Source organism: Mytilus galloprovincialis, chromosome 6, assembly GCF_965363235.1.
Source record: "Mytilus galloprovincialis chromosome 6, xbMytGall1.hap1.1, whole genome shotgun sequence".
NCBI classification, from domain to species: Eukaryota; Metazoa; Mollusca; class Bivalvia; order Mytilida; family Mytilidae; genus Mytilus; species Mytilus galloprovincialis.
In genome coordinates, this window is record NC_134843.1 from 80,010,827 (window position 1) to 80,026,080 (window position 15,254).

Sequence of the window (15,254 nt, forward strand, 5' to 3'; positions counted from 1 at the left end):
TCGAGTTTCATATAAGAAAAAAAAAAATCAAAAAAAAAATCATATAAGTGATACTATATATAATAGGTAATTCTGTATCTTTTCTTTTTCTTTGAATTGATACATTAATACAAACTCTGATATTTTTTGTAAGATTGCTTTGTCAATTGTTAAAAAGATACAAATTGGGCCTATAATAATACAATGGTATACACATTGTTATACAAAATCAATTCTATACAAGAGATGGGTCATACTATTTTATTATACCGTCCCTTTCTGTACCCAATGATCAAGATAAACTACTCTGTCATTTAATTTTTATTTGTGTAGAATTGTGAAGAAAACACCAGAGGCTGTTACGGTCAATTTATTCACCCCATTACCTTTTATTAACATTGTTGATAAATCGTTATGTTTAATGTCCGACATGGTGGCCATGGACAACACTTAAATAACTTAGAAAACATTCACAAATAGATTGCAATTCTCTAACATACACACAGACTCACTCCGAAATAAACCATGTATCAGTAGTTCATTCATAATATAAGATCCAAAAGGAAAAAAAATATTCTGGAATATCATTTCACAGGAATAAATATTACAGTATATGTTCCTAACGAAATAAATGGTATAGAATATTTGTTCCAACAGGAATAGATAATATGACAATGTTTATAATAAAGTTTCCATTGGAACTTCTGTTAGGCGGAACAAATATATGTTGACAGTTCCAATTAAATTTAAAAATGAAAAGATATCTATGGAATTTTTAAAGTCTCAATCTTGTAACAGTATCCCCCTTTTTTTGCAAAAGGTAGTAAAAGTAAAACACATAATAACAAACTTGCAACTGCTATATTTGATTTTATCTTCACGGCTGGAAATAAAAGGTTGCTAAGGGATTAACAAAACCATTGCCGTAAACCTTTAAAAAAAAGCAAGCATATGATAACAACCGTATAGTCCTTGCTACTGATAGATGCAAGAACTTTACCTATATAAAATATATCGTTTTTCAATTTTAGTTTTAGTTGCATTACAATCAAAGGTAGTCTCATTGCGGTCTAATATCATATTTTTAAGAGAAACATTGTATAATTCACAGACAAGATATTCATTGTGTTGACCTAACATATTTAGATAGATATAGTGGCTTGTTGTTTCAAACTACGGCCGAAATACAAAATAACCGGACAATATAAAAAAGAAGATTTTGTAGGATTGGCAATGAGACAACTCTTCATGAGTGACCAAATGACACAGAAATTAACAATTATTGGACTTCAACAATGAGCAAAGCCCATATCACTTAATCAGCTATAAAAAGACCCGAAATGACGAATGTAAACCATATCTACTATTTTGATTCCACGCAAACTGACGAAGAAATATCAGAGAAGTGGTTTATTAAATTATGTGAAGGTTAAGTAAAAGAATAATCATCTAATATCACATCCTCACATTCAAGCCTGATATCGTGTTGTACAATTCGCGAAATGGTTAATGGTTTAACGGAAATTACAGGAGACGTTTTTTCTGTCTCCGTTTGTGTAAAAAAAAGGTATGGATTAGAATAGAGAATGAAAACGAGAGATGTGTCAATGAGACTACAACCTGACCAAATAGCAAACAAGGCTACCGACGGGTCTTCGAGCGGAGGCTGGCTCCAGCTAGGGATCGACATTTTAACTTTAGAATGGGGGTTGCGTATGTTTTTTTGCACATTTTGTTTTGTTATTCTGATCCCATATTTGATGAATAGAAATATTGTGGTCAAGCTGATGACAAAATAAAAAATCTGAATCCAGATTTTCATTATTCCGCTTTTTTAAAAACATTATTTGATTGATAGCGTCGACAAAATTTAAAAAAAATCTGACTCCGACAAAAAATCATAACCCCCCTTTGAAGTTAAATGTTCAGAGAAACCAACCGATGTCTTGTTACAAGCACAAGTGACACTTGCAAGTGAAAACGTAATGTTGCTGAAAAAAAAAATGGAAACGTTTTAATCCTCGATTTACTATGTAACTGTATCATAAGTAACTGCAATTTAATGTGTCGTATATGAGAATATTCGTGTTATGCAAATGGATATATCTGACTCGTATTCCTTTAAAAGTAAATCTCTTGGCCAGATAATCTTTCGATCAATTTATGAATACCCAGGTAAATACCTTTTGTTTGGTTTGAATCATGCGCTTTTGACGAAAATAAACACCACGGATCACGTCATAGTTAAAACCTCGATAGAAGTCAAAGGGTACGGTACTAACCCGATATTACAGACGAAGCGACGGGTAAGTTTCTTATCTTACAGGGTGGTGTTGAATTTATTTATTCATATATATACAAATTCTTACAAATACTTTTTTATCAATGTTGTCTTTGTCTTAAATTCTTTTAATTTTAATTTCTTTAAGAAAGTTGAGTTACGATACAGCATTAAAATTTCAAGTAACAATTAGGTATATGTACATTCATAGTCAACTTCAAGGTAGGTAGAAGGAAAGAGATTTTATATTTGATCTAACCTATCTTACAAAAAATCTTCCTTGTCGAGTCAAAATAAAGTCCGTTTAAACTGGTTGTAATTTGATTAAAACAATAACGAAGAAGTCATTTCAATTTGTACATTAATTACTAAAGGGAAAAAAAGGGGGGGGGGCACTTCCCCTACCTATTCTTATATTTTGAACATTACAAAAAAAATCATACTCATTCATATCTTATTTTAACAAATATAAACAGTCGCTATTTCATGGAAAGTAAACATGACAGATTAGTAAAAAATCTGATACATTTATTTTAAATAGCATCTATAATTATTATAACAAATACTAAACATTTCAGATACTTATTCTAGGTATAGTCATCAACCTTATCATATATTTAATCAACATTTCTTGAAACCTTGTCATGTACTATGAATCCTGAATTATTTACCTATTTCAGCGTTTTATAATATACATGATCGTTAGTTAGACTTGTTTATGAACTTAACAATTATGATGACATGAGGGTCAAGGCAATCCCTCTCTCTAGCTGTATTTTTAACAGCTATTTTTAACAGCTAGTTAATTGTAAGGCCATCGCTCTGTATTTTTAACACTTAAAAGTTAATTTCCTCTGTACAAGGAGGTGTACATATTATGTGTTTTTCGTATAACCCCCCTGCTCCATATTTTATCAGTTATCTACAAAAAAAACTTTGTAAATGTTAAGTGCTAAATCAAGAAATCAAAATAAAGACAAATTCAGAAAGACAAATGCTCTTAAAGTACAGCAAATATCACATATACTATATGTCTTGATAAACTCTATTGTTTCGCCTAAATTAGTCTCTTTATTGCCATATTGCATACAAGTATGACATAATAATGGTTTAACTTTATAAACGACCACATGCACTGGTGTATATATGCAAACGGGAATCCTTTCAGTCTATTGAATCTATATAAGAGAAGTCCTACAAGTTTAAAACCTGCACAAGGATACATGTTTGTACACAGGTGATTATTTGGAACTTTATTTGACCATGTGTAAACAGTTGTTCATATATATCAATATAAATATTTCCGATTAAACTTTCAAATACCGGCAGTGACTGGCCCTAAATCTTGACAGATAAACAAATATATTACATCATATTCTGAAAATAATCAGGTTTATTCTTAGTCACCTGACTAGGTTATGATAAGGGAAAATTATATAATCGAAAATCGTTTAAAAATTAAGTGCAAAACAATGGTACAAGATTAATTTAAGTCGATAAGAAGATTAGAGTCTTTGTATTTGTTTTATTTTGTACAATTTGTTGACTTATTTAATATATTACATACACACTCCTTGGAAGGTCAAGCTTTCACAATAGAATAGTGTGACCTTTGTCCATGTGCATGGAACTTGTTATTGTCCGTGTGCATGGAACTTGTTATTGTCTGTGTGCATGGAACTTGTTTATGTCCGTTAGGGTTCCATAAACAAATATTGATGGCCTTGAAGCTATTATCTGCGCTTTAGTCGGGTTGTTGTCTCTTGGTTACACTTCTTATTTACATTAGCAATCTAATTAAATTATCCAAATTATCTATTGGTTATTTGAATTTTTCTACCATTTTCTAATATAATTATGCCAACCCTGACATATCTTGCAGGAATTTATTATATATATTATATTATTATCTCTTTCATAAATGTGACCTACCAAATTAGACTATTTACCGGATTTGTTATCCCATAAGCAACACGACGGGTGCCACATGTGGAGCAGATTCTGCTTACCATTCCGGAGCACCTGCGATCACCCCTAGTTTTTGGAGGGGTTCGTGTTGTTTATTCTTTAGTTTTCTATGTTGTGTCATGTGTACTTTTGTTTGTCTGTTTGTCCTTTTTATTTTTAGCCATGACGTTGTCAGTTTATTTTCGATTTATGAATTTGACTGTCCCTCTGGTATATTTCGTCCCTCTGGTATCTTTCGTCCCTCTTTTATCCTCGAGATATTATCAGTCAATAACAAAGTTTACCATTATATAAATAAACTTAAGTATGCATATTTTTCATTATTTTAATTTTCAGTCGACTTTTATATATCTACACACTCACTGAAAAGTAGAACTTTCACACATTTTGGGACTTTTTGGCTGTTTACCATGTACCTTGTTATTATAGTCCGTTTAGGTTTTAAAAAATTTCAATGATAAAATTTTCATCTGTGAATCTGTCCCATCTTTTCTCATATCTTATTATTTTACGAGCTCTGACTTTTCTTGCTAGAATTTATTATCAATGAATGATAAAGTTTTCCATTCAGTTACTTCAATAAACATGAATTTAACAATGAAGCCTATACAAAGAGTAGTACATTTTATGACTATGACAACAATAGTAATTTTAATTAATGGTCACTACCAGTTACCATTCAGTCAACTACAAATAAATGACCCTGACCATATTCACATTTTAATGATGTTGTTTACTACAGAACATCTGACCTGTTGCTATCACGGTCATTTCATCCCTCTAGCGTGTTTGAAATAGGATTCAACCTTCAATATATATATATATATATAGATTTTTAACTGCTAGTACTATTAAAAGCATAAAATCTAAAATAAATACTAGATTACACTGCAAACCAAGTAATATAACATACACATTTGATTTTAATGATTTAATTTTGAAGAAAAAGATCTTGACGTACTAAAAACTATGAAGCTATCTCCTTTCAAAGGGTAACCCAATTCAAATAAAATTGAGAATGGAAACGTGGAATGTGTTAAAGAGGAAACAACCCGACCGAACGGCAGAAATCAGACTAAGGCCACCAATGCGTCTTCAACACAGCGAGAAAAAATCCCTCGCCTGGAGGCGAGCTTCAGCTGCCCCCTCAACAAAGATATGTACTAGTTCAGTGGCAATGGACGTCATACTAATTTGCGAAATATATAAATAAACTAAGATAAAAATCTGTTTGTTGGTCAATCTAATTCAATCAAATTACTCGTATGCAATAATATAAAAATGATAAAAACTTTTTCACCAAAGTAAACGAGTATACCCATTTCTGACCTTTCATGGATCTTCATGATGTCCTTTGAATAAATTATTCAAAGTTGGATAATTATGAAAAATTCTTTTGTTAAACAATTGCACATCAAGATGCAACGTCATGTATAGATTATCGCTTCTTTCTAAAATTTACTTTTAAATATCTAATTATCGTGTATTCTGTGCATTTCTATCTAGAAAGCCACCAGATGAACCTTTTTGGTGAATGAGAGCAGCGAATGGGCTAAAACAACTTCACTTTGTGTCGAGTGACTAATATTTTACGATGTCAATGTTTAAAAACCTGTTAATCTGTTTATCGTTCTAACACTTTGACGCTTTGACGCTTCAAGTAAGTTGATTCTTCTGACACATATTCGAAACTTTTTTCTTCATATTTATCCCTCAAATTCGTGATACGAGAATAACGTAAGGAGTGACTGAGTATGGTGATATTGGCTCAGGCACTCATTATTTTTAACAGGATTGTTGTTTCTTCAAACTGACCTTAACCAACATCAATTAATATGTACGGTGTAAATACATTATAACATGTTGAATATAAAATAATAAGATGAGAAAACTCTCAACATGAGACCAGATGACATAGTAGTTTACTATAGGTCACCGTTATCCTCCAACAATGACAAAAAAACCCTACAGCATAGTCAGCTTTTTAAAAGCCCCGAAATAACTAATGTAAAACAATCCAAACGAGAAAACTAACCATGGTAGTATTGACTATAATTTTACCATCTGAGTTCAGTGCTAATTGTGTTTGGTGTTTATAATTTTATTAACAAAATTATTTTATTACTTGCAGGATGAAGCTACAGATTGCTGTGTTATGTTTTCTCTTCCTAGCGCTTGCCTCCGCAAAAAGACATAGAAGGGGCAAAGACAAGATGAGTAGGTTAACAAATTATCACACACTCTACATTAATTTCCAGATTTCATGCTTTCATACATACATTGGTTGAAACTGATAAAATTGAGAATAGAAACGGCGAATATGTCAAAGAGACAACAACCCAACCAAAGAGCAGACAACATCCGAATCCACCAATGGATCTTCAATGCAGCAATAAAATCCCGCAACCGGTGGCGTGCTATAGCTGACACCTAAACAAAAATTCTAACAGTGATAATGAACGTCATTCTAAACTCCGAAATATTTAAAAAAAAAACTAAAATTAAAAATCATACAAGACTAACAAAAGTCATAGGCTCCTGACTGAGAACAAGCGCAAAAATGTGGCGGGGTTAGAGTACATTTGATATTATTTCCTCTTTCTTATTTACTGGTACAGTGTATTGAATTGTAACGTATTTTTTCATATCGGGGTCTTATAAAGCCGACTAAATAGTATCTATTTTGTTCATTGTTGAAGGCCGTGTGGTGACTTATCATTTGATCTTTGATTGAGAGTTGTATCGTTGGCAATATTACCACATCTTCTTATTTTAATATACATTGTGCGATGAGAAAAATAAATAGTGGTTTTTGCCATGGGCGAATTTAAAAGCATACATTAAAAAAAAGTTCTATAATTCTTCCTTTTGCAATGATCTGATTCTTTGCCGGACTTTGGGTTATAGCTCTTCATCTTTTTAATAAGCTTTGGATTTTCAAATATTTTGACTCGAGCATCACTGAAGAGACCTTTATTGTCGACAATTCGGTATGGGTTTTTCTCATGGTTGAAGACCGTACGGTTGCCTATAATTGATAACATCCACTTCATTTGAACTTTGGTGGAAAGTTGTTTCCTTGGAAATTATACATTTCTTTATTTTGTTATTTATTATGTAGGATGCCGATACGAGCGTGGAAAATGGGGAGACTGTGATTTAACGTCAAACACTGTATCTATGACCTTGAACCTGAAACAGGGGTCACCTTCAGACTGTGTCCCTACACAAACAAAGTCCATCCCGTGTGAACATCTTGAACAAATCAAAGCATGGAAAGCAAAGAAGTTTGAACGAAAAGCAAAGTTTGCCGAACACAGGGAACATAAAAACAGACTGAAGAAACACAAGAAAGGCTTGAAGGAGAAATTCGGAAGTAAGTGAACACATTTTTATCGCATTAATTTTACAACATATGAAAGAAAAGATAACATAAAAGCCAAAAGAAAGTTTGGAATTATTATAGCATAGTAAACGCTATCCGTTCAGGTATTTTTGTTGTTTAACATATTTTAGAAAGCTGTGTTTATTCTAAGCTAACAATATATGAGTAGTAATCTCCTTGGTAATGCAGACAATTCAGTGCAATTTGGATTCCTCTGTTTCTATTCTAAACCATGTTTTATGGCTTTCGTCTGATGCTTTGACATATTCCAGCAGATTGACAACAGTTCTTCGTACTATAGTATTGAAAGTTCAATAGGTGCTTGAGGACAGGATCCTATTATGAGCCCCCATAGTCCCTCCCCCTTATTATCATAAATCTCAGATTTTTTTTAATATATATCACTTATTTGTACCATATATATACTAATATACCATATTTTTACTTTAAGTGTGCATGTTTACTATCAACGTGAATCTCTCGTTTCATGAAATTGGGGCAACGGTCAGGAAAAAATGTTTAAAAATGTAATAAAATTTCACTTACCGGTTAAATGTCCATGCTCTTCCCAGATGATTTTCCTTATTGAATTTGGATATCCCGATATAATATAATACCGTTTTAACACTTTTATTTCATTTTTTCCGCAAGTGATGTTGCTTTGTTTTCTCCATGCAACTTCGATCAACGGAAGTAACAATACAACGACATCTGTGTGGTCTTCAGCTCAAAGAAGGATAACTCAACATGTAACCGCGGGAAATTAGATGAGTTCCGGGGTAGAAAAAGTAAGAGATTTTCGAAATGTATACATTCGAAATTCTCGTATGTGTACTTTCCCTGCTATACCCCGGAACTCATCTAATTTCCCGCGGTTACATGTCGAGTTATCCTTCTTGAGCTGAAGACCACACAGATGTCGTTGTATTGTTACTTCCGTTGATCGAAGTTGCATGGAGAAAACAAAGCAACATCACTTGCGGAAAAATGAAATAAAAGTGTTAAAACGGTATTATATTTTATTGCATAGCAATATAATATTTCTCACAGAAAGTAACCAAAAGTTAGCGTGCAATAAATCCCAATATTGCACTAGTGCAATAAATCTTCAAAATTCATGACGTCATCAACGACAAAATCTTAGTTTAAACCAATTTTTACCTTCAAATATTATATTGCTTTACAATAAAAGGGTTATTGCATGAATATTGGTGAATATTGTCCCTCGTAGAACATATATTGCACTCGCAAACTCGTGCAATATAAAATTCTACTCGGGACAATATTCCCCAATATTCATGCAATAACCCTATACTATCGGGATATCCAAATTCAATAAGGAAAATCATCTGGGAAGAGCATGGACTCGTTGATTTAACCGGTAAGTGAAATTTTATTACATTTTTAAACATTTTTTTCTTGACCGTTGCCCCAATTTCATGAAACGAAGTTGACAACCTTTCGCTTCGCTCTATACTCGAGATTCACGTTGATAGTAAACATGCACATTTAAAGTAAAAATATGGTATATTAGTATACATATGGTACAAATAAGTGATATATATTAAAAAATCTGAGATTTATGATAATAAGGGGGAGGGACTATGGGGGCTCATAACAGGATCCTGTCCTCAAGCACTATGGAAAGTTCCATTTCCCGAAATATAAATGTATCGTTACTCTGTAAAATATAGACGAACGAATAGTTTTGCTTTATAACGGAAACATAACTATGTTCGCAATGGAAATAAAATTGCAGTAAGAGTTGTATTTCTTTTAATGGTTTCAGAAAAAAATATGTAAAGTTCGTGTCTTTAATAGAAACTGTCACAGTTATCAAGCACAAAGCTTAAGCGCTAACTCATAAATAACCAATATAGTATTAACTTTTCAATAAAAACAAAATTAAAAACAAAATGCTTAAACCGATTTTAAGATTGAATATCTTTTAATACTGAAACCCTTGTTTATTGTTTATTATTATAGTTATTATTATTATTATTGTTCACCCAATACCAACCAACACACATGTGTTTCATTTACGAGTAACTACAAAGTGGTTACATTCAATAGATGCACTATACACTCGCACTATCAAATAATGTTTACCGGCATTGAAGAACATACTCGTATATTACCTGGAAAGATCTTTATTGGTCTGTTGTTTATTTACAGTGGGCTGCAGATTCGATGTATCTGTAAGTGAATGCAACAAGGAAACAAATATGGTAACCAAAACATTCACAGTTACTGGAGGAGATCCGGCGACATGTCAACCAGAATCTATCGCTTATTCATGTGAACTTCACGAGAAACTCATGAGATGGAAACAGAAAAGACAAGATAAAAGGAAATCAAAGAACCACAAAAGGAAGGAATGGAAAAATAAGAGACACGAGAGACGACAAAACAGACGTGAAAGATTATCAAATTCAAATTAACCAATTAACAAATAGGCTATAGTTTCTTTCATTAAGAGTGACAAAATCAAATTAATCACAAATTTAGTTAGATATGCCCTTTTTAGACCTAAAACCATTTGTTTGCATATTTGTAAATGTTATTTTTATATTACATTATATATTATACTTGAGACATCGAAATTATATACTGCTAAAAAAGTTTAATCCTGCTTTTAATCTAATGTCAAAAGAAGTATTTGTCTGTGTATCATACATGTCATACTCACATGACGTATTTTGTCAAGTTTTAATTGTCTGTGACATTTATGTTTTAACATTGAGTGTAAATGTTTTTAAGTGTATTTCCAATAAAATATTTTTTAACTTCTTGACATTATGAAAGTACACTTTCTACCACAAACAGCGACTTAGTTATTAAATCACGAGTCTGAGTGATATTATGGAATTGATGGGAGTAAATATTGTCGGAATCTTACAATTTTTATACTACTTAGACGAAAGCAACTACTACAGTGCATTCCCATATTTAATTTTGTATGCACTTTACAATGTTGCTACATGAAATTACTTAAAAGTACACGAACCGTTATCAGACAACTTGATTTCATTATCAATACAGATTTAAAAAAAAGAGGGAAAGGCCAATTTCTCCTGTATTTGTATTTCTAAGAGGTCAATTAGCATATCTAAACACCCCAAACGGTGGCTGTCTGAGGAATGAAAATGCGTTCACTACATGTACAGGACAACAGATTTCTACCGACCTGCAGTAAAACCCTTGTCAAAGTTAGGCGTCTGTTTGCCTGAGAAGGATGTACAAGTACGCAAAACACGTGAGCAGTATGGGGGCGTTAAATCAGATGCCTCGCTTTGTGAGAGTACCATGCTCTCTGCACGTCAAGAACCATCGCAATAACTCTTTGGGTGGGTGGTGGTTTTTTTTTTTTTTTTTTTTTTTTTTTTGGGGGGGGGGTCCGTAGGTGGTCTGTGGCCAAACATAATTCTGTCCCTATCCAATTCACCCGTTTTTTCCAGTGGCAGTCGAAATTTACCCGACATTCAGCCCGTTTCGTGTATACTATAGATCCTACCTGTTGTATTAATTTTTGATTTGTTATGATCCCGACCATGCATGAAATATTTGACACTGGACAATAAGCAACCTACAATTAAAATATGTGAATACAATTTTGCATCGTGATTAACCCAAATGAAAGAATATGTATTCGAAAAACATTATCTTTCATAATAGTGTTTGGTTTCATGCTCACAACTTGCATATACTTGTCAAAATTGCGGTTTGTGCTATTTTCATGCATTTATAGCATGGTCATCTGTGTAGATATAAGCCATGATATTGTTGGAACCTGAAGTAAAAAATATATGTCTATCCTGATACTCTGAATTAAAAAAGAAACAAAAAGATGTGGTATGCTTGACAATAAGACAACTCTCCAACCAAGTCACAATTTGTGAAAAGTCCAAAGTACGGCATTCAACGCGAAGCCTTGGCTCACATCGAATAGCAAGCTTTAAAGCCCCAACAATGACGAGTTTGAAACAATTCAAACAGGATACCCAATGGTCTACTCTAAATCATATATGAAGAAAGGAAGATCGAAAGACTTTTTGAAAATGGCCTATTGTGATATAACTTCAGAGGAAGTTGATCCTACCTTTTCTAGGTTGCCTTAAGTTATCACGGGAGGAGATTGGAAAACACACGAATGCGAAAGTCGTCTATGCATCCAAAATTCATCGGTATTACCAGCGTTACATGTAGAGAGGTGAATATATAATGTTTTTTTTTGTTTAATGACCATGTTAAAATGAGCATAGAACACAACATGAAATCATTATTTTGAATATAAAATTCGTTCGAAAGGAATTCATTTTGATTTGATGAAGCAAAAATCTTCTGATCGAAATGTGGCAATTACATATACTGAAGCATCAACGTTAAAACTTTCCGACGGGAAGGCAAACACGTTAAGCAAGGGAACTTAATTTTAAACTGCAATCTAACAAAGTTGGTCCGGAAGGGTGAGTGTTTCCACTCAAGTAATACCAACGGCCATGTTTCTCCTGTTATGGAAGGAACAAGCCGCGGTCCATATAAGCATCAAAAGGAGGTCCATCGTCCATGTGGCTGTAAAATTGATTTTAATTTAATTGATTGTCACACAGATGTTCAATAGAAGTCAACAAAATTATGATGGCAATCACGAAATTAATTACACGAACCTTTTTATTTGTATATCTTTGTTTGGCACTGGATGAAATTCATGTGAGTGAAATTACCCTTTGTTGTCCAAACCAATGTGTTTTTATAAAATGATTACACACTTATATGTGATTTGATATAACTTTGATAACCAATGGTCAGACAAAAACCCTAAGATGTGCATCTACAACCACTGACGAGGTTAAAAGCTTCCTGACAGGCATATTTATAAACGTGTACGTGGCGCTATTATATTGTTGTTGTTTTTTAAATATCAAAAACATTTCGTTTTTTCGAAGAAAATTAACTCTGCATAGGCGAAAAAACCCAAACAGATTACTTGTAATTAAAGTCTGTTAGCTTAAATTTAGCTTCTGTAATATTGGCAGCTGTACTCGATAAGATTTTTTTATGTATATATTGTTAAATACAATCATGTGCAATTTGAAAGTAAACTTGTACACATACCCTACCTATAGTTGTTAATTTCTGTGTCATTTGGTCTCTTGTGAAGAGTTGTCTCATTGGCAATCATACCACATCTTTCTAATACTGTAAAAGAAGATGAATTTACTAGCGATTTAATACTCTTCAGTAAAATCAATCAAGACAATGTACTGTGATAATACATAACGTGCAGTATCGTATCGTATTAAATTAGACTCTGGCGAATATAGTTTACAAGTCTATTTACAGAATTAATGTCCGAAGATATATTGCCCATACTAATATAAAGTGTGTCACGGTAATATTGAATTTACATATCAATGTATTTGGTTCCAAAAGGCCACTTCATCATTATTATTGGAAGCAAATCACAGTCCGGTTGGTAATTAATAGAAAATTACATCATTTATGGATATAAATATCTTAATAATTTTAGGTAGACCGCCATTCTCATCACAAGATACCATTCACATCAATCACAATAAAATAAATGTTGTCATATTCTAGTCAAAATAAGAGTTCAAAGTCTAGTCATGCTATTTTTGTACCAAATGTCTGTGATATCCCTTTCTTACGTTTACACAGGCTACCAAATACAAACGAGTAATGTTTCTGTGTTACGATGTCGAGTTATCTCGCTTTTCCTACCAACAAATATTCCTTAGTGTAGCTATATTAAGTAAAAATTAAAATTCCAAAAAAAATGTTGTTCCTTGAAAAAGCAGGAAGTGCAACCTCATTGCTAAAGAAATATAACACCAAATTTGATAGGTTTGTTGGATGAAGGCTAAAAATATTTTATTTAAATCAATGTACATAGCTAGACATAATTTCAAAGAAGGATAACTCATATTTTTTAATTGGAAAATAAATAAAGGGCAGATAATAATAAAATGTTCTCACTGTTATCTCCCTTGTTAAAGTCTTTTTCTTAATTATAGCTTGGTTCAATCTGAAATGTAAACAATAATCATTAATTACGACACTTGCAAAACTCAAACTTAAAAGATAGTATAAGTTTAATGAAATCTAGTAATATATGGCAACAACTAAGTCAATCATTAAGTCATTGTCAATATAATGAATGATAACTTTATAACCTTTACTTAAGCCATAATCATGTATGCCTAGAGTATGTATGAGATGTTTTACATCTTCTCATATACCTTCTTTTTCATGTATTTGAATGAGTTTATTCTACAATACAATTCAAATAATAGCCAATACCTTTAAATGTTAAAAGCTTTCCTTGAAAATCTTCTTTCAATTCTGATATAGATCTAAATTTTTATTTATGATATAAAACTCTGGGGCATGCAGCTTTATGATATCTTGCTTATTTTCCAGAGATTTCAAAAGTATAGTTCTTGATGTCATTCTTATTTCCCTGAAAACATACATTAAATGAATTTAACATACAATTTCAACTTTTAATATGACCTTTCAAAAAATTAAAAAAAAAATAAATTAAAAAGCGTTATATTACATGTATTACCTTAATATTTCAAGCGGTATCTTACTTATTATTTCAATTAATCTGTTCACCAAAATTACTATCAAGTGGTTGAATTCTGTATATAGTTATAATTACATTAGATGTATGTTTCATTATAATATTTTATTCTGATTGGCTAACTGCACATCACGTGTTATTCCGTAGGCAGTTGCATTGCTCAATGCAACTTTTCACTCATGATAACACGTGCTCCAACAATAAAGTGCACAGGTGAATTAAATAATAAAATATATCAAATTCGTGTTTTCATGATCATAGCTAAAAAATGTAATTATAAGTATTGAATGCTTCTTTTTGTAACTTTATAGGGTTGTAAAAGCGTTGACCGTGCGTACATTTTTAGAATGAAGCGCTTCCGCGCTTCATACAAAATGTACTTCGGTCAACGCTTTTACACCCCAATAAATTTACAAAAAGAAGCATTCAATTCTTAAGTAAATACAAAATATAGCAGTACAATATATATCTACAAGAAAAAAATTTATACTTGTCAATCTAAATCATGCACCGTTAAACAAATTTGAAATGAATAGATTCAACACCAATATTGCTCCTTGCCCTTTTTGATAGTCAAAATTCTGTTTAAATTACGTTTTCAATTTTTAATATGACTTTTCAAAGATTACCAAAAATTACAAGCTTTTAATTCAGGGTTCTCAATAAGGCGACTCCATGAGTCCTGGACTCATCAAAATCTGTCTGGACTCACCATTTTCAAAACTGGTGAGTCCACAGATGCATCAAGATTGAAATATTTTGTATAAACTGAAAACAGTTAAACACAAATATCATCATTTGATGGAGACTAAAATATTACAATATATTGCAATAAACTATTTTCTTCTTTCTGTTGGACTCATCATGGCTAAAAATGACGAGTCCCTGGACTCGCCTTCAAAAATCCTTAGCGAGAACCCTGTTTTATATTGCCTTAATATTTCAAGCTCTATCTTACCTTATTATTTCAATTTATTTCTTCACCAAAAGCATTAAGTGGTTGATTTCTGTATATTGTGGTAAACAGCAGTTCA

The 15,254-nt window shown here is 32.1% G+C and overlaps 1 protein-coding gene across 1 annotated transcript; it reads left to right on the forward strand.

The window, feature by feature from the left end:
• The first annotated feature begins 2,133 nt into the window (after positions 1 to 2,133).
• Positions 2,134 to 10,407, forward strand: LOC143080457 (uncharacterized). Its single transcript, XM_076256310.1, has 4 exons — positions 2,134 to 2,285; positions 6,360 to 6,445; positions 7,350 to 7,604; positions 9,789 to 10,407. Exons 2-4 carry the CDS (start codon positions 6,361 to 6,363, stop codon positions 10,052 to 10,054), a joined length of 606 nt encoding a protein of 201 aa, XP_076112425.1. The 5' UTR covers positions 2,134 to 2,285; position 6,360; the 3' UTR covers positions 10,055 to 10,407.
• Positions 10,408 to 15,254: the final 4,847 nt, after the last annotated feature.

Coding starts and splice junctions, on each gene's coding strand:
- LOC143080457 (XM_076256310.1), top strand. CDS start 6,361: ATGAAGCTACAGATTGCTGTGTTATGTTTTCTCTTCCTAGCGCTTGCC. Junction 6,446..7,349: donor AAGGGGCAAAGACAAGATGA/GTAGGTTAACAA, acceptor TTTATTATGTAG/GATGCCGATACGAGCGTGGA. Junction 7,605..9,788: donor CTTGAAGGAGAAATTCGGAA/GTAAGTGAACAC, acceptor GTTTATTTACAG/TGGGCTGCAGATTCGATGTA.